This window comes from Pelobates fuscus, chromosome 7 (genome assembly GCF_036172605.1).
Source record: "Pelobates fuscus isolate aPelFus1 chromosome 7, aPelFus1.pri, whole genome shotgun sequence".
NCBI classification, from domain to species: domain Eukaryota; kingdom Metazoa; phylum Chordata; class Amphibia; order Anura; family Pelobatidae; genus Pelobates; species Pelobates fuscus.
Window position 1 is genome coordinate 98,563,889 of NC_086323.1, and position 23,966 is coordinate 98,587,854.

General features: G+C 42.4%; 1 protein-coding gene across 1 annotated transcript; it reads right to left on the reverse strand.

Annotated features, from left to right (window-relative positions):
• Nucleotides 1-422: 422 nt before the first annotated feature.
• Nucleotides 423-20,805, reverse strand: MCM2 (minichromosome maintenance complex component 2). The gene is made up of 16 exons (XM_063426262.1): nt 20,753-20,805; nt 15,981-16,171; nt 15,712-15,881; nt 15,300-15,563; nt 13,188-13,407; nt 12,136-12,343; nt 11,732-11,866; nt 11,431-11,622; nt 11,229-11,322; nt 10,259-10,509; nt 8,591-8,717; nt 8,232-8,344; nt 7,457-7,693; nt 3,064-3,246; nt 2,494-2,649; nt 423-1,147 (listed from the first exon to the last, which is right to left on the reverse strand). The coding sequence occupies exons 1-16, from the start codon at nt 20,756-20,758 to the stop codon at nt 1,037-1,039; spliced, it is 2,658 nt and encodes an 885-aa protein (XP_063282332.1). The 5' UTR covers nt 20,759-20,805; the 3' UTR covers nt 423-1,036.
• Nucleotides 20,806-23,966: the final 3,161 nt, after the last annotated feature.

Genomic DNA, 23,966 nt, shown 5'->3' on the forward strand with positions numbered 1-23,966 from the left:
GGGCACAGGGCTACATAACGACCCAGTCACACACCCACCACGACCATCGGAGTCCTGCTGGTCTACCAACCCCTACCACTCTGTTTTACCACCGCCACCCACCTCTCCGAAACGTACTCATCACACGCCACCACAGAGAAAGCAGTAGTGCACGGAAGTTGACATTCAAACGATTGTGACACCAGATATAACGCTGACATTAATGGTAGACGCTGTAGCACCTACGCCGACCGGAGACCCAGGAGAGCGGCCGTCTCGTCCCGGCTCAAGCTCCAACGAGTCGGGTTACGGTCGGTGCCGGACCGGGTCTTAGGCGGTATCCCCGCTTACCCCAGCGACTGGAGGTCAGTATGGTCACCTGTGTGGCTTTCTAGTCGCGGTTGACCTTCAATTTGCGCCGGCTTTCGGGCCCTGAAGCGGGAGCTCAGACAGAGCACGTCTGATCCCGTCGGCGGTCAGGCCCCGCCCTCCACTGCTTGTATTTTAATATAAAAAGAAAATTTTACATTAGATCACAAACGTCATACTGAGATATACAAGATGCACAATTCGTTTTAAGCAAGACATATTGGCTCTTTATTTTACATATTATGCAATATTAAACCAATACCAAAAAGCACAATGTCAACGAGTCTGATTTAAGTGTTTAAATTATGGCTGGCACTTTGTTTCAGGAAATAATTTCTACATATTCAGCAGTAACAGTCATAAATGTCAAAAAGTTTAACACTTTTCAAAACCATTGTAGCAAAGTGGGATGAACAAAGCTGTACAAATTGAGAAAATGAAACTATTTCCTCTCAAGAACAGTGCAGAGGAGTTTGCTGAATATGTCTGAACAGTCATCAATAGGACATTGCAATTCCAATATCTGTTCGGATAAAGGGACTCTCTCCAATCCAATGAATAAAGCCAGGTTTAACTTTACACAGCCATAGCTTTTACTCAAGTCTGTCAGTTGTGGCAATTGAATGCCTAAAGAATCGAATATCAGCGAGACGCAAAACATCCACAAATGAAGCCGAAAAGTCCAAACTTAGAATTGCTGGATAATTAATTTTTTCTTTGCATCATGCGTGAACCTGTTCATTTTGAACAACTCGCTGTCATAAAATGCTGAGAGATTGTGAATGTTAATCTGACGAGCCTAAAACGAGAAACAAATTTTAAAAAAAGTAAAAAATATGAAGTTTAATCCATAATTAGAAATTATTTACAATACAATTAAAGGGAAACTGTCACTTCCCAGGATACCATGTTTACTTTTTCCCTTTATTTAAGAAATATATTTGTGAGATCTGAAAAATAAAGCGAAATGTAGAAATCTACACATTTATCACAGAACTGGGCGTCTATCTTTGCTCACTGTCCATTATGATCCGTAAAGATTTACAGGAAAAGCACAGTTAACATTTTTATAAGAGCATAGAACATGTCAAAATAATGTACTTTCTGGATTATTTCCTTAAAACAAAATTAAAATATTTATAGCGATGGGAAAAAAAGTTACTTCTTTAACCACAAAATCTAGGCCCTGTTGTCATTACAATGCAGATCAATTTTTGCAGTGATGCCAAAACAAGCTTACTGCAACCTTCCCTGTAGCAGACAGACTAATAAAATAGTCACACTCAGCAGATTCATTTACTGAACTTATTAAATTCAAAGACCTGCAGTAGTGGGAACATAAACCCTTTGATGAACAAATAACATTTCTGATCGCCCTGAAGTTCCACATTTTATTTTTTTTTAAATACAAACATACATTGTAGAACTTTATTCAAGTTTGATTGCGACAAAGCAATCAATTTTGGCCTAAAATTCTGATGAGACCCAAGAAAGTTTTAATTCAAGGTGATAACTGCCGTTGACAGTAAAATTCTAACAGCTGCAAACTGCCTCCTTGTGTCTGGTGTGATCTACGCACAAACCTAAATCTCTAATCATAATAGGAATACAACAGAGATTTACAATTTTAGCTCTAAATCCATCATCCACAATTTATCTGTACAAGATCACCACCGTTTAGGCATAGTTTAAATATGCAGCAAATGTATCTGCCTCAGATGAAGAAGAGGAGGGGGGAAGCTTTCTTTTTTAAACCAGCATGCACATCCTGTCAAAGATTCATTCACAAAACCTATACAGCTGTTCTAACTAGCCAATGAAAGTACTACAACTGCCTTTGAGGCTGAACTAAATATTTCATAAGCCCTGCACAATAAAACTGGAAGGGTAGGGAGGAGGGTATGTGTTTAAAGGTGGTTTAATGCAAACCTGGAGTAGCACTTACACTTACTAAGAATAGTTTATGCACAATCTACAAATTGGCCCTTTAACCCCTTAAGGACCAAACTTCTGGAATAAAAGGGAATCATGACATGTCACACGTCATGTGTCCTTAAGGGGTTAAAGTAGCCAAATCTTGCCCAACAATATATTTTTTGTTTATGTTGATAAGAAGAGTAGCAGCTGTTGAGAAAGAAAACTCACTTTGTCTACTAGGTCCTTTTCTGAGACTTCTAAACTGTCTTGCTGGGCCCCATATCTGTTCCTCTGGTAAGTCACTTGCTCAGCCACCAATTGTTTCAGAATAAACAGGAGAAGTTCATTGTTGTCTCGCCTGAATGCCAGGTAACGAGCGAAGGTCTACAGGAAAAAAACAAAAGTTCATTACTTAAAACAACCAGAAACCAAAAGAATAAAACATACTAGGAGAAATACTTTTGCTTTGCAGGATGTGTCTGTCCTTAGCCTTTTACTTAATACAAGGAATTCCAAATTCAGTTTAACTTTTTCACAATTGTCTGGGGTGTCTGTATCTCTTGTGCAGAGAGGACTTCTGGGTATTTCAGTTAATGACTGCCCTTATAGCGGGGACTTTCCAGCAAGCTACTGAGTTTCCCCAATCTTTTCCCCGTTCTAATATGCTCTGTTTTTGTTTACATATTTTCACTGTAATCACTCAGAAAGATAGTAATAGGATAAAAACTGAGTACTTATAGCCACTATTATAGACCTGGATGGTATGGAGGTGAAATGAACAGGGCATGCCATACTGACCTTTCTCATGCTCCTCATGACGCTGAATTTTTGTGTATCAATGAAGCTCTCAAGCATCACCCTTATGGCCATGTTTACATCATCCTCAACAACATAATCCCGCAAGTGCATGCGGGCATGAGCTTCTGCCATACGGATCATTGACTCTATGTGTCGAACAGTGATAGGAATGCTACCAGTGGCCTGGAGAGAAGAGAAAAAAGCTTGTTCTTAAAGTATGAATAGTGGCATCAGGAAGGCAGCAGTCTGCAGATATCAACATAACTAGGCCATGCATTCAGAGAGCTGTATGATTAAAGCTTTGCATGTCACTCAGCATGTGCTTCAAAAAGGTAAATGTTCTAAAAGAAACTAAATAATCAAGACATCTCTGCCATGGTGAGTTGAGATAAAAGGTCATAGTATAAGTTATTGCAGACATGTACCTATATGTGAGCTACAGCAGGTCTTTTTCCTCCCTGAATTCAGCTCTAGAACAGTTGTGTTACAATTACGTGTGTGTGTGTGTAAAACATTGCACAGTTTAATACAAATATCCTGAGGTAGCTGTGTCTGCACTGAAATTCAGCAGAGCTGCTCTAGCATTTACAGTCAGTCTCAGAAGGTTTGGTGTGGGTTCTCTTGATACATTTTCAATCAAGGTCAATCATGTGGAGAGAAAATAAGTGGATTAATATCCAATGTATGAGGTTTCAGCTTCTGCATGTACAGATATTTAAATACAGAAAATAAAACCTTCCCTTGGAGGGAAGAAAAGGCATAAAACGGTCCTTAATTTGGATGGCAATGATAAGTTGCAAAAGTGCTGGGCTGCAGCACTGCCCTAGCATGCATAACCTAACTTTCACTTTCAAAATAAAAAAAAATGCAGAAACTTTCACATTATGTCAGCAGTAGGAGCAGAGAGGTCAGGCCTTGGGTGCCATCAAACCCCAATTATGTCAAACTGCTTAAAAGTGGTTTGACAATTGTTTTTTTTTTTTTATTTTATTAAATTTATTTATTTTTGCAGTGCATGAAAATAATACAGGCATGCGTGAGGTGCCCCAAAAGCAATCCTCAGGCTGTTTCCTCGCTGTACATGCGGGGCACACTGATTACAAGCACAATTTTATAGTTTGAGCAGGCGTAGTCACTTAGATCATTCTTTAAACTATTTAACTAACGAGATATACCGTATTTTTCGCTCCATAAGACGCACTTTTTTCCCCTCAAAAGTGAGGGGAAATGTCTGTGCGTCTTATGGAGCGAATATGAAGCTTTACTTGCCTGTCTTGTAGCGTTTCTCAGCAGCACAGGGCGCACCGCGGTACTGGAACTTGAATTTCATGTTCCGGTTTCCGGCGGGACTGAAAGGAAGTGCGCACTCAGCTCAGTGTGCGCACTTCCTTTCAGTCCCGCCGGAAACCGGACCATGAAATTCAAGTTCCAGTACCGCGGTGCGCCCTGTGCTGCCGAGAAACGCTACAAGACAGGTAAGTAATTATGGGACAAGGGGAGGGGGACAGTATGGGAGAGGGAATATGGGAGAGAAGAGAAGACTATGGGGAGGGGAGATGGGATGAAGACTATGGGGAGGGGAGATGGGATGAAGACTATGGGGAGGGGAGATGGGATGAAGACTATGGGGAGGGGAGGGGGGATGAAGACTATGGGGAGGGGGATGAAGACTATGGGGAGGGGAGGGGGGATGAAGACTATGGGGAGGGGGATGAAGACTATGGGGAGGGGAGGGGGGATGAAGACTATGGGGAGGGGAGGGGGGATGAAGACTATGGGGAGGGGGATGAAGACTATGGGGAGGGGGATGAAGACTATGGGGAGGGGAGGGGGGATGAAGACTATGGGGAGGGGAGGATGAAGACTATGGGGAGGGGAGGGGGGATTGAGACTATGGGGAGGGGAGGGGGGATGAAGACTATGGGGAGGGGAGGGGGGATTGAGACTATGGGGAGGGGAGGGGGGATGAAGACTATGGGGAGGGGAGGGGGGATGAAGACTATGGGGAGGGGGTGGATGAAGACTATGGGGAGCGGGGTAGATGAAGACTATGGGGAGCGGGGTAGATGAAGACTATGGGGAGCGGGGTAGATGAAGACTATGGGGAGCGGGGTAGATGAAGACTATGGGGAGCGGGGTAGATGAAGACTATGGGGAGCGGGGTAGATGAAGACTATGGGGAGCGGGGTAGATGAAGACTATGGGGAGCGGGGTAGATGAAGACTATGGGGAGCGGGGTAGATGAAGACTATGGGGAGCGGGGTAGATGAAGACTATGGGGAGCAGGGTGGATGAAGACTATGGGGAGCAGGGTGGATGAAGACTATGGGAGGGGGGGGAGAAGACTATGGGAGGGGGGGGAGAAGACTATGGGAGGGGGGGGAGAAGACTATGGGAGGGGGGGACACTATGGGACAGGGGAGAAAAAAAATATTCTGAACAAACTGTCCCATAGTAAGAAACACTATGGGACAGTTTGTTCAGAATATATTGTTTTCTGGGATTCTTCCTCTAAAAACTAGGTGCGTCTTATGGTGAGGTGCGTCTTATGGAGCGAAAAATACGGTACATTTATCATTTTTGCTAGAACATGCATCTCTAACTGGCATTGATACATCTATGATAACACATCCACTCTGTACAACCTGGTGATAGTGCTAGTAATTCTTAAAGGCTATTGGTCTGAATAGATTAATCTGTGTTTCCACGATGTGTACAGTGTAGGTGCTATTAAGTTAAGAAGGAGAGACTGTAATACCCAGCTGATGGTGAGTCTTAACTAGGCACAGTTATGTTTTTGGAGTTTGAGTATAGGGAGGGGGGAGCTGTCTGTCTGATCTAGTTGGTATGCTAAGGTACTTGCTAGTGGACAGATGAGGTTCTGTGTACTAGTGTCTAATAGCTACCCCCAGCTCCCTAGAGTAGGTTCAGAAACCGGCTACTTAAAGGTCACCTATAAAGCAGCTATACCCAGGGCATTAATTAAGTTGCCTGTGGGCTTGTTACAGAAATGAGGGTAAGGTTAGTTTACTTGTGTGAAGATATGCTACCTATGCCTACTTAGATACAATTTAAAAGCAAATTAAATGTAAGTGAATGCATAAACAAAAGCAGCAAACAGGAAGAGTCCACTGGTTCTTCAAGAGGCAGACCGCTGCAAGCCCGCACAGGCTGTGCCACGTTACAGCTGCCGAAGGTATGCCGGCCGGCTGTCCCGGTATTGTAGCTGTGGTCTCAGTCTGTCATCTACCCGGCTGATTGTAGTGCTGGTAGAGTCCCGGCAGGTTGGTGCGTCAGGAGGTACCCACTCCACTAGCCCTTGGCACCGCATGGGCATGCGTGCGCTGGTTTCCTGAGGGGCAAGCTCTGGGGGTCCCAGACCATGCTGGGAGCGATGTCCTCGCATGGCTCGGAGTGGAGGTTCAGGCTGCCGGCTCCTTTATTCTGCTCGCTGGTGTGACAGTCCAGTCCGGGCATCGAGCTGTGGCCAGCAGATCACATCACCATTAAAGCAGCTTGCAGGTAGTTAGTGCAGCCGCGCCCATTGCAGCTTGCCCATCAGCCATCTTGTTGTCAGAGCGCGGGAATCCTTAATCATGTTACACTCTTTAGGGTTGGTGCAGGGCAGGGTTGTTGTGGGGCAGCTAGGCATGTGAGCAGGGCGGCGGCCATCCACCGTTCTCCTTTCCCGAGTAGGCTGCAGGCTCCAAAGCTTTGTGCTGTCCTCAGGGACCCCAAAACTCCCGATCTTGAAGTGTGCAGTAGCGCCAACAACTGCCTGTGCACTCTGCTGTATTTTCAGTCGTAGATGACCGTTATAAATCGCGATTTACAGCCAGAAGGGGCCTCCTGTAGCAGGAGCCTCTCCCGCATGCAACCGGTCAGCATGGCGGTCAGGCCCCGCCTACCCAAAAATTATTGTTTTTATGTACTCATAAGATTGCACCATCTTGTGGTCACGAATCAAAATACACCAGCAAAAGAATAGCTGGCAGGAATATGCAAGAGTATAAAAACTTTTTACCCACAACTCAGTGAGCACAGTACTTCTTGGTTCAGCCTGCAGTTAACTTAGCTGTCCCAGCACTTTAAACACTGCAGTAGTATACAGCAAAGCAACTTAATGTACACACAAGCAAACCTACATTGCAGTAACATTTCACCATGGTTAAGCCTCATGTTATACTGATCTTGCTTATTTGTTTAAAAAAAAAAAAAAATGTGCACATACTCTTGCCACTGTTATGCTTGCATAGAAATACGTAAGTACGCTGTTGTGGTGTTGGATACTGTCATGTACCTACCTGCACAATGAAAATAAAGAATAAAAAAAAAAAACAATCCTGTATTATCAGTAAAGATTTGTTAATGTAATGGGCTGCAATTTGCATACCATAGATTCCTTTCGGAGATCACTATACATTCGTGCCACTTTATCTTGGTCCATCTGGTTTAGTTTAGGGTGAATCTTTTCTTTTGAATAAATTAGATATTTCTTCAGCACTTCCTGGGGCAAAGGGTCTACCCCAAATGTATTGGGCAATACAAATTTATCTGAATCTACCATATCCTTGTTGCTTGGGTGATGCTTGATGTGGCTTCCCACCACAAAACGTGCAAGCATTTCATCCTGTAGATAAAGCCACAAAGCATACATTTAGCAAAATTACAGCTCAATACACATTTCCATAGAGTCAGCGGCATTGTAATGCTAACGAATGTTGTACATACAGTAAAATAGTGGAGATCGTTCTGTAGAATGAGATGCATCCCATTTAAGAACATCTGAATTACTGGTTCCTAGGTTATATTAAACATACCCAAAAATAGAGTACTGAAGTGATCAAGTATTTTGAGCACTTGCTATAAAGATAATTTTTTTCCCCCTCTAAATAAAACCAAGTTAACTATATAAATATTACAATGGCTTCCTGTAAATGTACAAAGATAACAGAATATTGTTTTTATGGGAAATGTAGTTATAAAATTTACTTTTAAATTCCTAAATTGGACCTGTCCGCATGACAGGTCACCAAGAACAGAAAATGTATAGAAAGTACACCTGAAACGTTTTTTCAGACTTCTAGAAATTGTATTTTTAAGTCAATTGACTTTGTTTTATTGTTCACACATGGTAACAGTACTAAAGGTTTGGAAAAATTCTGTACCTGAACAGGATCCACGGTGTCTCTCACTACACAAAGAACATCAAATCGAGATACAATGGGCTCAGTCAGGTCTACATTCTCAGAAAAGGTTAAGGAAGGATCGTAACGACCACCTGAAACACATACAAACATGATAAATACAGTGCAGTATTTGCTTCAATAGTCAAACATGGTACTTTAACATTAATAGGGAACTGCAATGATGCACAGCCCTTTTCTCCATCACTTTTTGGGAAGCTGAAGGGTCAAGAGCACATAGCAAACCACACATGCCACAGCACACAATAGACAAATACAAATTAAGTCAAGTTGTCTACACAAGGAAGTATATATATATTTATATAAATAAAAAGCCTCACCAATGGGATTGGCAGCAGCTATTATAGTGCATCGTGCCTGTAGGGAAGTGACAATGCCAGCCTTGGAGATGGAGATACTCTGTTGTTCCATAGCTTCATGGATACTGGTTCTGTCCTGATCATTCATCTACAACAAGATATTGCAAATAAATTAATAAAAATACAATGGGTGATGTAGCAACTTTGTTCCTTTCGTTAACCTGCCCAAAAATTCAACAACATTAAAATGCTCTATAGTTCGGAACTCTGCAAAATGCAAGCTGTTTAACGTCTTGACTAATGGAGAAAAGACAAAATTTGCATAGTTTTACAAAACTGACATTGATTCATTCAGATTTTCCCCAATTCTACTAAATTGGTAGAGCGTTTTGCAATTATTGAACCAACTGTAATGTTTCATGTTGAGGATCTAAGCCTATGTGAAAGCTTTGGGAATCTATAGCACATGCATAACAAAATCAGCATCTTCTCATATAGATACATTGAATCATTGCATCTTTACGAGGAACATTCAGCACCTCCGTGCAGAATGTGGAGACACTGAACGTAGGTGCTGCTCACTGGCACTGGAATAAAAAGTACCTCTAATCCCCGAACCCTGAGCTCAGCCGCAGCTAAAGATGGGACCCTAAAGCCTGTAGTACTGCACTGTGCAAAGATCTGGAGGAGTTCGGTGGCTGATCAGGGAGGCCCATATTACTCACCATTCTGGGGCGGAAGTCTCTATACGAAGGGTATAGGCTGAATAACAAGCTCTCTCTCACACTCTAAGGTTTTAGGGACCACCACCATGTTTAGCTAGGTTATCACTCGCGGGTATTACTCTATTTTATTTTACTGTGAGCGTGCTCTAACAAACAAGGCACATCCATTGGTACATCTACTACATCTAGAAAACATCTGTTACACCCACTATCTAGACTAGCTTTAGTTAATATCTTGTTTGTAATTGTGCAGTTGCCTAACCTGACTCACTCTGTTTCCTTAAAACAATAATTGTGCTGTTATTATATGCCAAGACATTGTCTTACACTGTTGACCTTAATGTACTTGCTCCTGCTGTCGTGGCAGCGCAAGCTCTTTTGTTACAATATGCACAACAAAAATAAAGAATTATAAAAAATAAAAAAACACCTCTATTGGCATGTGAGTGACCGTCACAAGAGGTTTCTAGGCAGCAATGTAAACACTGCCTATACATACACACATTTTGTCATTGAAAATACAACTTTCTTCGTTTATAAAAGAGAAAGCTGGCTCCTAACTTTGTTTTAGCTCGCTCCTAGATCCCAATAAAATTTCTAACGCCCTGTAATAAGTGTTGGTGCACTTAATTTGCAAGAGGTAAATTATGGTTGAAGAGATATATAGCTCAACTTTCAGGTTTTGTTTTGGTTCAGAACTTGTACAATTGCATCTATCCTTAAGGGGTTAACTCTTGTGATGGTAGGCTTTTGCATTAAACAGACTTGCCGCTTTTGAGGGTCTTTGCATATTCTGCAATAACACTTAAAGGAGGTGTTCTCTCCAATTAAAAAAAAGAATCAAATGGAATTATATTGCTTATATAAATTAAAGCTAGTCTCTGCCAATTATCCCCAGGGTTATTAGTGATATTTTGCTATTTAACTTTATCAACTTTTTTTATTTTATGGCTACAGCACAAACCTTGTCAAACTCATCGATCAAGCACACTCCTCTGTCTGCCAGAACAAGAGCTCCTGCTTCCAGAGTCCACTCCCTGGTCACTGGGTGGCGCTGAACGTAAGCAGTCAGACCCACAGCAGATGCTCCCTGGCCAGTGGTGAATACTGCTCTGCTGGAGACTTTTTCAATGTACTTAAGAAACTGGGATTTGGCAGTTCCAGGGTCACCGCAAAGGAGTACGTTGATGTCACCACGGACCTTGTGTTTTCCACCTGCCAAGTATCATTGGGAGATACGCTGTATAATTAACTTTATTCAAATTAAAAAAATTTTTTAGGCCAAAGTGGACAACCTAAAGAAATAAAATGGTCTAAAAGTTACAATTCCCTAGTCAACTGTACACTTTTCTGGACAATCCCACAGAAAAACAAGTTCTAGTAACAGCATCAGCACGCATGTGGTTTGGCCTAAAAATCAAAGTATAGATTAAATATTTAAGGGGAAAAAAAATACACTATGAATATATTCAAATATTTTGATATCTTAGGATACATCTTTACAAGATAAAGAGTTTGTGTCAAACCACTCAACAAAACAGACCTTAGGAGTTGTTGTTCTCTAGGTCACTTTTACAAGTTTTAAAAGGGAAAGGTCACAAGGGTATTTTTTTCTTTGCTTATTGTCTATGTATATTTATGAGGTACAAAGAATAAAATTGGCAAGCTACAGGCTGTTTTTATTCTTTTAATAAATTCTGTTGTTTCCAGAAAAGTGGTCATTCCACTTTAAGAGAAGATGACCGTGAAAAAACCAAAAGGTCAAACCAAATTTATTAAAAGTAATTTTATCTTAAAAGTCGCATAATCTATGGAGGTATGGGAGAAAACAGGCATATAAATAAAAATACAGTAGTTGATAAACAGACCTCACTTAAAAAGTAAACATTGAATGCCATTAGTATGACAAAAGGTATCTCTCTCTCAAAACTCACCTGGGTTCTTTGGTTCTCCTCCAAATAGAGCAAGGGCCAGCCCTCTCTTGATATCTTCATGCCCATAGATGGATGGGGAAATGCTTGCAAAGATCTGCAGAAGACCACGAAGAAAAATGAATATGTGAATAATCCTGGTTCATAACCAATGCCATTAGCTGCTTATGGGACTAGACAATATTCCCAAACAGACTTGGCTTACCCTCTCACCAATCCGTTCATCTTTGGAGAGTGCCACAATAGCCTTTACATCTTCATCTGTGAGCTCTCCAACAGCTACTTTGTCATCTTTCTTGGTGATGTGATTAGCAAGAATAACAGTTGCAAAAACAGGAAAACCACTGGCTGTGTTCAGAGATCCATCGTAGTTGTTATGATAAATACCAGTCAGTTCCTACAAAAACACCCAAACAACTGTTTAAGTAGGTGGATTAGATCAGTGAGCTTTGTCCTCAGACTTTAAAAATGTCCTCAGTCCTGGGACTGTCCATTATTGTACTTACAATCTCATCCCCTGGTTTGCAGCTATCTACTAAATCTGCTAGCAGGATGGAATCTTTGGAACGAGGCAATCGACCAGCTGCGACCTTACCAGGGCTCTCCTGAATTGTTATGCGCTGGTAGTTCTGGTAGACAGTCTGAAAGAAAGGAGGACATGGCATTAATTCTTTTTTACACATTTGGCTTCAAAAGCAATACACAAATTAGCCACATTCCAATTGCTCTTTCCAAAACACAATTCACATCAACACCTACTCAATGTATATCACACAAAACAGTGAACCCATTTATAAAGAGCTATTTTGAGATAGTACTAAATGTGAAGCAATGATCAGGAATATTTTGTAGGGATCATGATGATAGTGTTTTAAAGAATGTGGTTCTGACTCCAAAACATAAAGCTTACCTCTTCCATGTTTATTTCAAAAGGCCCAAAAGATTGGCATTCAGGACAGGATCCTGGCTTCACTTCCTGGTTCTGAGACTGGGAGAATGGTCCGAGGATGAAGTTGCACTTGTTACAATTGTACTTCACCATACTGAGCTGTGGCAGGACCCCAGTACAGCAGGTGACTACTCCACTCGTACGAATTAGCTGGTTCAAATGCAGCTGCCTGAGAAACATAAAAGATGGTATGCCGTATTTGTAAAAGTCAAAATACAATAACAATAGAAGGTGTTCTCATGCTTAACCAAAACACAATTTAATTTCCACATGATATACGCTCTTGTGGTTTATTTGAGATGTAAAAATATAAATTCTACATAATTCTAACTTTTAACCAGAGTTTCTGAATATAATAATGTTCAAATATTTATTTTGGCGAAAATTTATTTTGGTACGTGCCAAAAACACACCACTTAAAGGGACTTTCCAGTGCCAGGAAAACTAGCCGTTTTCCCGGAACTGCAGGTCCCCTCTTCCTCCCACCTCCCAATCCCCGGTTGCTGAAGGGGTGAAAACCCCTTCAGTCACTTACCTGAGACCCCCGCCGATGTCACTCGGTGGTGGTTTCGGGTCGCCGCCGCCGCCGCCGCTGCTCCTCTTCATTATGTCAGCCGGTGGGCGAGACTGATCCTGCCCGCCGGGGAGACCTAATGCGCATGCGCGGCAATGCCGCGCATTAGAGCTCTCCATAGGAAAGCACTAAATGCTTTCCTATGGGGTATTGAGCAACGCTGGAAGTCCTCACACAGCATGAGGGTGTCCAGCAACGCTCTAGCACAGAAAATCTGTGCTATAGACGCGGAAGTGCCCTCTAGTGGCTGTCTAGTAGACAGTCACTAGAGGTGGAGTTAACCCTGCAAGGTAATTATTGCAGTTTATAATAAACTGCAATAATTACACTTGCAGGGTTAAGGGTAGTGGGAGTTGGCACCCAGACCACTCCAATGGGCTGAAGTGGTCCGGGTGCCTGGAGTGTCCCTTTAAAATCACATACGTATATTGCACCTCACCTCAGAGATCTTAGCTCCTCCACTAGTGGAAGATGGGATATACGGACATGTATCTCCTTGGCAATACGGTCGTACTTCGGGTACATGACGAGCACAACTTCTTTTGCTGCCTCATCGAATATCTTAAGCATTTCTGCTGGGGCTTCTGGCAAGAAATAGGCTAGGACATGTTCTCTGGCCGCCAAATCCTCGTAATTTACCACCAAGCTCTCCTTGTTCTCTGAGAAAGAAAAAAAATAAATATAAATAACTTTATACTTGGCATATAGTGTCTCTTCTGAGATTTTTATCACAACAGGTTAGTTATGATACATCAATTTATTTTACTAAAACACTCAATAGTTTTATTTACATAGCATGTGATTTAAATTTCCTCCAGTAACAAAAGCATGCGGCACGGGGGCGGGGCCGGACCGCCGAGCTGGCTGGTCGCAAGTGGGACCAGCTCCTGCAACCCAAGGCCTAAAAAGCAATAAAATACGGATATCTGGCACGAAACCGACCGGCAACGGTGGCCCTCGGCGGGCAGAGAGCCCCGGATCCAGGGTGAGGCTGGCCAAACAGGCTTCAGTCCCCTGGAGGAGGAATCCTACGGGACACTTTGGAGGCCTGCTCCGGAGGCGAGCGGGGCGGACGGCCGCTGCCCTGCCACGCGCCATGCGGTACTCCGAGTAATACCCGCGGGGAACCGGCCCCGTACCCCCCCCCCCCCCCGGAGTGATCCCGGTCCCCACTCTCGGGACCCGACGACCGCAAGCACGACAGGCAAAGCTACAGGGCCGCCACGGGGTACCCAACGGTAGCAGTACAACGAGCGGACCGTACATACTAAAAGGTACAGATCCCGACTGCAACCACCCGCCTGCAAACATCCCAGAACCCCAGCAAGCCACCCACCTCTCCCCCAAGCAGGGAAACAAGACGCCCCACAGTGGCATCAGCTGCCCGTAATCACCGCCGTACTGGGAGGCAAACCAGCATGTGGAAAAGCAATGGAGCCATCATACACATTTCTGAAGTGGAGATCCTCACAAGCGACTGGAACATAGTAGGGAATCTACCCAGCGCCCAGCAGCAGACCAGGCTCCCTGATCTAACACTTCAGCAACTGCAGAGGACGTCCCTTACTCACCCCATAAAGGACTTTGCAACCGGAACTGTCCTGTCTTCCACCGTCTCAACCCCAGGGACTGTGCCATCCACTTACGAGATCTGCGGCCTGGGTGTATACTGCACCTAAATGCTTGCCTACAAATCACACTGTGAATAGGAGCGCCCACCTTGTTGACCTTACCAGCCTGTCTATAGATAACTGACAGTTAGAATTGCAAAAGCATAGGTGATCTCTGTTTCACTACTTGATTTTTTCAATGCTGGATTTGAATTAGCGTATTTAACCCATCACATTAAAGCGACCTACCTAGCGACTGACACAATGTCTGATATGTCACCTAACTGCTATCCGACTGTAGGTTATGACTAGTTAGACAGCCTGTTCAAGCGTAATCGTACCTAGGGCCCGAAGCTAAAGCGACAACGATCACTTAATAACCTTAAGCTACTGTTACCAAATTCATCTTAGACAGCCAGCATGTACCTAGCCTGTTTTATCATATATGGTTTTAAAAAAAAATGTGCAAACCTTCTAAATGCTTAACAGCGGTTATAACTCTTGTATGTCTCTACTACCTAAGAATGCTGTTGTGGCATTACAGTCAAGCGAATGTTATACATGCACATCAAAAATATAGAACTTATAAAAGCATGCGGCACAACAGAAGAAAAGAAAGTGAGAGCATGCTTGTACTTATAAGGCTTTCTGTGCAGATGTCCAAGGGAGCATGAGCATGCCTAGGGCAAAAAGGGCAAGGATGTTGGAAGTACTGTAAATCAAAATGTTGTTTTTTCCACTACAGCCCTGCCCACCCCAGTAAATACTCCAAACAGTTTACTGGTGTTCGGGAACAAGAAACTGTCACTTACAGAAAAGAAACAGGTTTATTTTAAAATGATTTGGTAATGTAGCATATTGCATTCTGCAGATAGAATGTCCAGTTATGCCATATGGTGGACACGGCCAGACATACTGTCTTACTAAAATTATTACATTACCTTTGCACATGTCACTGATCTTCTCTTTGAATACATTGTGCCCATGTTCATCCACATGGGTCCTCAGGAAGTTCTTGAAGCGATGATAAATTTCCAGCCGGGTGGCAACCATGGACACCCATTCTCTCACTGAATGACCTTTCATGTCCTCAAGGTTTTCAATGCTTTCTATCATCTCCTCATCTTCATCTGGTGCTCCCTCTGCAGCACGCTCTGCCATTCTGCGCTTTCGAGCAGGACGATCATCTTCTTCATCATCGCTGTCTGAAAATCATAGAAAAACTAAATCTATAGTTAAGGAGGAATTAAAATTGACATCTTACAGTCATAACAGTGTGGTTGCATAATATGTATAGATTATCTATCCTAAATATATTTATTTTACACAAATACACACACTTTGATAACATACCATAGAGAAGCCCTCTTCGCATACGTCCTAAATCACGTCCCGACTCCCGGTCACGCATTCTCATTGATTGCTCAGCTGCGTCCCTCTGACTGGCTGTCAGTTCTTCCACGTCTTCATCATCCAAACCTTCTGCCTCATAAACATCCAGCTCAGTGATGGGACGGTAATCCCTATATGAACACAAATATTCCGGTTGAAGCATCAAGATACAGTATAAACATGTTCATTTCTGCATCAATATTAAGTGTCTGCAAAGATAGCATCATTACCTTTCCATGCCATCCCCAATCAGTTCCTCTCCATCTTCCTCTTCATCTACTGGGAGACCCTCATCCCCCAAGATACCTTCAGATTCATCTTCAAAAGGCGGAAGATCTCTCCCAGGACTGGAAGTCAAGGCATCTCCACGTCTTGACCCAGCTCTGGGACTTGTGGCAATAGTGAATGATTCTGAGGAATCCTGTAATTCACACCAGAGTTAGTAAAAATGTGTCTGAAGAAATTTCACGGCGTTACCTATTTTATGAGGAGCAATAATATCACTGTACCTGGTTTACACCTTAAAAAGGGAGAGCCCAAGCATCATAACATATGCTCATGATAAGGTTCTGTCATATTCTAGCACCTGCTTGTAAAATAAATTTGCAGAAGGGCCCTTATATGACCAGCTCTAAATGTGCCAGAACCAGAAGATTACCACTATATAAGAACAGAGCCTCACGCCACTCTTATGCAATTTCTTATTAACAAAACAGAACTGGGTTGTCTGAACTGATAGCAGCGGAAGTTTTAGTGCAGGGCAGCTTTTACCTTATGCAGCATTAGTTCCAGGTTGAATGACTGGCGCTTACAATAAATTAATGCTGTCAAAATAGGAGTAGGATTGAGATTGCTAATTATTTGTATTATAATACCACTATTAAATTCTACAGCACTAAAGTATAACGTCTACTATGCAATATACTGAACAGGGGACAGGGCCATATGATAAAGCTGGATGAACTTATTTTTCCCCTTCACAATATTGTACTAGTACCATAACAAGTAGTATATTTAGGATGGTGTGCTTATTTATGGATGTCTGATTTTGATGTTCTGATAGGTTTAGCAATCATTGATTGACAGATCACAAAGTAGAAAAGGCCTTGATTTGACTACCTTGGGCAAGTAAAGTATGCAAAGAGCAACAATGCTAATAATTGTTGAGGTTTACAATCATGGTACATGCACTGCTAGCAACAGGTCAGTATATGGCTGAGGGTGGCAGTATTACTAGTAGCAGAATTATTACTAGCGGCAGTATTATTACTAGTCACAGGTCAGTGTGTAGAAACGAAGGAGCACCGAAATGCTAGGTTCCCAAAGGAGGGAACTAGAGTGTGTCTGCAGGACTCAATAGGGGGTAACCCTTGTATATATACAAAAAATAGAAAGGATTAGGCGTATTCCCTAGCTTGACAAGCTTCGGGAGCGCCAGGAGAGGGAGTACTGCAGCTGTTGTACTGCTTTAAATAATGGTCTAAAATATTTTTTTATTGAGGGTATCATTAAAAATATGATCCCTAATGGAAAAATAAATGAACAAATAAAACTTAATGTACCACCACCATTATAAACACACTGGGGTGGGTCTGTACACTGAATCAGTAACACACACTGAACCTGGTGCTGTAGCAGGGATAATCCAGTTACTAGTGTTAAATTATGCACTAGAGACTTGTATCCCTCAGCATCAGACTGTAGAGAAACCTATTCATGAGGAAAAAATAGGTGACTCGATCCCAAGCAACCACTGCTGGAGAGCACAATATCCCTGTATAGCTAGAGGGACACAGAGTTGCCGCCTGTCCTGCTAAGGATACAATGTTACAACCCAACAATGGGGCTAACTGAGTGGTAGCAGTGGATTACTCCAATTACAGAGCGGACTCTGTGAGCCTGCTGCAGAAAGGAAATATGACTCCTCCAATAACAGCCCAAATCATACCAAAGGCTGACAGGGCTAACTCGCTGCAGTGCTTGCCCTCTCTATATGAGGAACAATGGTTAGGCCGCTGTGGAAGGAAAAAGATTTCTACACTGTTCAGAAAACAGTTACTGATATTAGTATACTCTAACGTCGGTTAGCAAAGGTATCGACCCACTGCCCTCACCCAATGATCACATCAAAACGTGCTGGTGAATTTTAAAAGAAAAGGTAACGACCTAACGTCCGTTTCGGCGCTGCTCAAGCGCCTTTGACAAAGGCGCTTGAGCAGCGCCGAAACGGACGTTAGGTCGTTACCTTTTCTTTTAAAATTCACCAGCACGTTTTGATGTGATCATTGGGTGAGGGCAGTGGGTCGATACCTTTGCTAACCGACGTTAGAGTATACTAATATCAGTAACTGTTTTCTGAACAGTGTAGAAATCTTTTTCCTTCCACAGCGGCCTAACCATTGTTCCTCATATAGAGAGGGCAAGCACTGCAGCGAGTTAGCCCTGTCAGCCTTTGGTATGATTTGGGCTGTTATTGGAGGAGTCATATTTCCTTTCTGCAGCAGGCTCACAGAGTCCGCTCTGTAATTGGAGTAATCCACTGCTACCACTCAGTTAGCCCTATTGTTGGGTTGTAACATTGTATCCTTAGCAGGACAGGCGGCAACTCTGTGTCCCTCTAGCTATACAGGGATATTGTGCTCTCCAGCAGTGGTTGCTTGGGATCGAGTCACCTATTTTTTCCTCATTAATAGGTTTCTCTACAGTCTGATGCTGAGGGATACAAGTCTCTTGTGCATAATTTAACACTAGTAACTGGATTATCCCTGCTACAGCACCAGGTTCAGTGTGTGTTACTGATTCAGTGTACAGACCCACCCCAGTGTGTTTATAATGGTGGTGGTACATTAAGTTTTATTTGTTCATTTATTTTTCCATTAGGGATCATATTTTTAATGATACCCTCAATAAAAAAATATTTTAGACCATTATTTAAAGCAGTACAACAGCTGCAGTACTCCCTCTCCTGGCGCTCCCGAAGCTTGTCAAGCTAGGGAATACGCCTAATCCTTTCCAGGTCAGTGTGTGTGGCAGTATGACTAGTGGCGGTACCAGTATGACTAGTGGCGGTACCAGTATGACTAGTGGCGGTACCAGTATGACTAGTGGCGGTACCAGTATGACTAGTGGCGGTACCAGTATGACTAGTGGCGGTACCAGTATGACTAGTGGCGGTACCAGTATGACTAGTGGCGGTACTATTACTATTAGCAGTATTTATATTATTATTATTACTATTAGCAGTATTTATATTATTATTATTACTAGTAGCAGTATTATTATTAGCAGTATTATTATTGTTGTTATCATTAATACTAGTAGCAGTATTATTATTATTAATACTAGTAGCAGTATTATTATTATTAATACTAGTAGCAGTATTATTATTATTAATACTAGTAGCAGTATTATTATTATTAATACTAGTAGCAGTATTATTATTAGTAATACTAGTAGCAGTATTATTATTAGTAATACTAGTAGCAGTATTATTATTAGTAATACTAGTAGCAGTATTATTATTAGTAATACTAGTAGCAGTATTATTAGTAATACTAGTAGCAGTATTATTATTATTAATAGTAGCAGTATTATTATTAATACTAGTAGCAGTATTATTATTAATACTAGTAGCAGTATTATTATTAATACTAGTAGCAGTATTATTATTAATACTAGTAGCAGTATTATTATTAATACTAGTAGCAGTATTATTATTAATACTAGTAGCAGTATTATTATTAATACTAGTAGCAGTATTATTATTAATACCAGTAGCAGTATTATTATTAATACCAGTAGCAGTATTATTATTAATACCAGTAGCAGTATTATTATTAATACTAGTAGCAGTATTATTATTAATACTAGTAGCAGTATTATTATTAATACTAGTAGCAGTATTATTATTAATACTAGTAGCAGTATTATTATTAATACTAGTAGCAGTATTATTAATACTAGTAGCAGTATTATTAATACTAGTAGCAGTATTATTAATACTAGTAGCAGTATTATTAATACTAGTAGCAGTATTATTAATACTAGTAGCAGTATTATTATTAATACTAGTAGCAGTTTTATTATTAATACTAGTAGCAGTTTTATTATTAATACTAGTAGCAGTTTTATTATTAATACTAGTAGCAGTATTATTATTGTTATTATTACTAGTAGCAGTATTATTATTACTAGTAGCAGTATTATTATTAATACTAGTAGCAGTATTATTATTAATACTAGTAGCAGTATTATTATTGTTATTATTATTACTAGTAGCAGTATTATTATTAATGCTAGTAGCAGTTTTATTATTAATGCTAGTAGCAGTATTATTATTAATACTAGTAGCAGTATTATTATTAATACTAGTAGCAGTATTATTATTAATACTAGTAGCAGTATTATTATTAATACTAGTAGCAGTATTATTATTAATACTAGTAGCAGTTTTATTATTAATACTAGTAGCAGTTTTATTATTAATACTAGTAGCAGTTTTATTATTAATACTAGTAGCAGTTTTATTATTAATACTAGTAGCAGTATTATTATTGTTATTATTACTAGTAGCAGTATTATTAGTTATTATTATTACTAGTAGCAGTATTATTACTAGCAGTATTATTACTAGTAGCAGTATTATTAGTTATTATTATTACTAGTAGCAGTATTATTACTAGCAGTATTATTACTAGTAGCAGTATTACTAGTAGCAGTATTACTAGTAGCAGTATTACTAGTAGCAGTATTACTAGTAGCAGTATTATTATTATTGTTGTTGTTGTTGTTATTATTATTATGGTTAGTAACAGGTTTCAGCCTGTGTGAAGGTTTATTTATGGAGTCCATGGTGGCCCTGGGTATAAACAATACACAGTGTGTCTGGCACTCCAGGAATTAAAGGTTCCGTTTAGCCCGATCAGTAACCCCGGCTAGTGATAAGATACGTGAATGGATCCTGTCCCATACACACATTATCCATGTGGGGAGCCCCACTCACCGCCATGCCGCTCTCTGTGTCTGTCTCGGTCCTTGCTGAGCTCTCACCGGGTTTGGCGCGAAAATCTCACGTGACCAACCAAAGCCCGCGAAAAGTGCTCAGTCTGGCGACAAACCCCGCCCCCTGCCAATACTGTCACTGCTGCTCAATGTGGGAATAAACCCCGCCCCTACCTGTGTCACTGCTGCTCAATGTGCGAATAAACCCCGCCCTCTGCCCATACTGTGTGGATACAGCTCAATGTGGGAATAAACCCCGCCCTCTGCCCATACTGTGTGATTACAGCTCAATGAGGGAATAAACCCCGCCCTCTGCCCGTAGTGTGTCAGTCAGTACTGCTCAGTGTGCTCATTGATATGTATCAGTGTCAGTGCAGGATGAGGCTGCTCTGGGTGCTCATTCATATAGATCAATTCCCTGTTCGGTGCCAATGTAGGAGGGGGAGGCTGCTCAATGTGCTCATAAAAGGGACACTATAGTCACCAGAACAACTACAGCTTTTTGAATTTGTTCTGGTGAGTAGAATCATTACCTTCAGGCTTTTTGCTGTAAACACTGTCTTTTCAGAGTAAATGCAGTGTTTACATTAAAGCCTAGGCAGTGACGTACACACAACCCATGGAGCCCCAGTGCGAAAACTGATCCGTGGACCCCGCGCTTACTCTGTGCGGGCCGGGGCCGCAACACCTGGTCGCAGGGGTCGCAGGGCTGCGACACCTGCGACCGCAGTATGTACGCCAGTGCATGCAGATACACATACACTTAAAGGACCACTACAGACACCCAGATCACATCAGCTCAATTAAGTGGTCTGGGTGCCAGGACCCTCTAGTTTATAACCCTGCAGCTGAAAACAGCAGTTTCAGAGAAACTGCTATGTTTCACTGAGGGTTAATCCAACCTCTAGTGGCTGTCTCATTGACAGCCGCTAGAGGAGCTTCCGCAATTCACACTGTGAAAATCACAGTGAGAAGACGCTGAACGTCCATAGGAAAGCACTGAGTAATGCTTTCCTATGGGCGGTTTGAATGCTCACGCGGCTCTTGCCGCGCATGCGCATTCGGAGCTGAGAGGAGGATCGGGCGGAGGGATCCCATCGCCAAGGGAGTCTGGCGCTGGAGAAAGGTAAGTGCTGAAGACACACACACACACTCTCAAGAACTGACGCATACACACTAGCTAACAGACACACACACACTCTCACAAACAGACGCATACACACTAGCTAACAGACACACACTCAGTGACAGACATACATAAACACTCACTAACAGACACCAAACACACTCAGTAACACACACTCAGTAACACACTCACTGACACACAAAAACTAACACACACACACACTAACACACACACACACATTCTAACACACACGCACACACACTCTAACACACATGTTTTTTTAAAAATTTAATCCCCCAGCCTTCCCACCTTTGGGAGTGCTGAGGGGATTCCCTGGGGTCCAGTGGTGTTGCTGGGCGGCCATTCCCCGGGCAGGCTGGCGGGCGCGCGCGCGAGGGAGCACTCTCCCCTGAGTGCTCTCTGTTCAGCTCCCTCGTGCGCCGCGTACTGATGCCGGAGCCGGAATATGACGTCATATTCCGGCTCCGGCATCAGTACGCGGTGCGCGAGGGAGCTGGGCAGAGAGTGCTCAGGCCAGAGTGCTCCCTCGCGCGTCCGCCTGCCCGGTGACACCAGGGCCAGCCTTGGGGGGCCCTGAGGTGGCCACCTCCTGGGCCCCCCAGGAAAAGAGGCTGGCCACACTGGGTACATGCCGGGTAGCAGGGCGGCCGGGCCCCCTGATGGGCCGGCCCGGTCGCAGCCGCGACCCCTGCAACCCCGGTATGTACGCCACTGAGCCTTGGGATACCTCCAGTGGCCACTCCTCAAACAGCCACTAGAGGTGCTTCCTAGGGCTGTGCTGCACAGTGTGACTAATATTCACTGTCTCTGCCCTCTGCATGGAGACACTTAACTTTGCTCATAGAGATGCATTGATTCAATTAATCTTTATCAGGAGATGCTGATTTGCCAGGGCTGTGTTTGGCATGTGCTGGCTCTGCCTCTGATCTGCCTCTTTGTCAGTCTCAGCCAATCCAATCCTTTCCTATGGAAAAGCATTGTGATTTGATCACATCACCACTTCTGATGTGTCATGCTTACCTTGGTTGGGGACAGCTGGCAGACGAAGAGGGAACCTCTCCATACTTTTAGGCTTCCCTCCAGCCGCTGTAGCTCCGCCCCCAATTATGCCGTGGCGTGCTTGCGCCGACGACATGATGCTGATGACGTCACCGCGGCACATGTGTGCCGACATTATGACGCAAATGATGTCATGGCCCGTCAAAGTGTTCAAACTCGGATGTTTTGGGGCCGTGGCTTCAAATTTAAAGATCTAGCCTATAAAAGGCAGATTCACCCATAGTTCTTTGCCCTGTTGTGGTTCTACTTCCAGTTCCCAATAGTGATTTACAGATGCACATTGGAATCCAGTATAGAGAATTAATCATATTGCAAGTAATTTCCTCTCCTGCATTCCCTGTTGTTCTAGGGTTTCCTTGGTTAAAAAGACATAATCCCTCTATAGACTGGGTGAGTGGTGAAGTAATATGACTTAGTGACTAAGATTAAACCGGTTCTTATGATTAATATTCCTACCATGACTCCTTTGTCTACTGAAATCTCTGAACCATACCTTGGCGTTTAAGAGGTATTCGACAAAGCTAATGCCGAAGTCTTACCACCTCATAGGACCTATGACTGTCCTATAGAACTACTACCTGGCACTATGCCACCTAGGGGTAAAGTATATCCTCTTCCCATGAAGGAGAATGCGGTATTGGAAGAGTACCTAAAGGAAAATTTGAAGAAGGGGTTTATCAGAAAATCATCTTCCCTGGCAGAACATTTTGATCAATTAAAGGAGGCTACAATATTTACTAAGTTGGATCTAAGGGGAGCGTACAACTTAGTTATAATACGCAAAGGAGATGAATGGAAGACAGCCTTCAATACAAGATATGGTCATTACGAATATACAGTGATGTCTTTTGGGCTATGTAATGCACTGGCTGTCTTCCAGGATCTCATAAACAATGTCTTGAGTTATTTTTTTGCATGAATGTACGATTGCATACCTTGATGACATTCTGATCTATTCAAGGAACATTGAGTCACATCACAACCATGTGAAAAAGTATTGGTCCGGTTG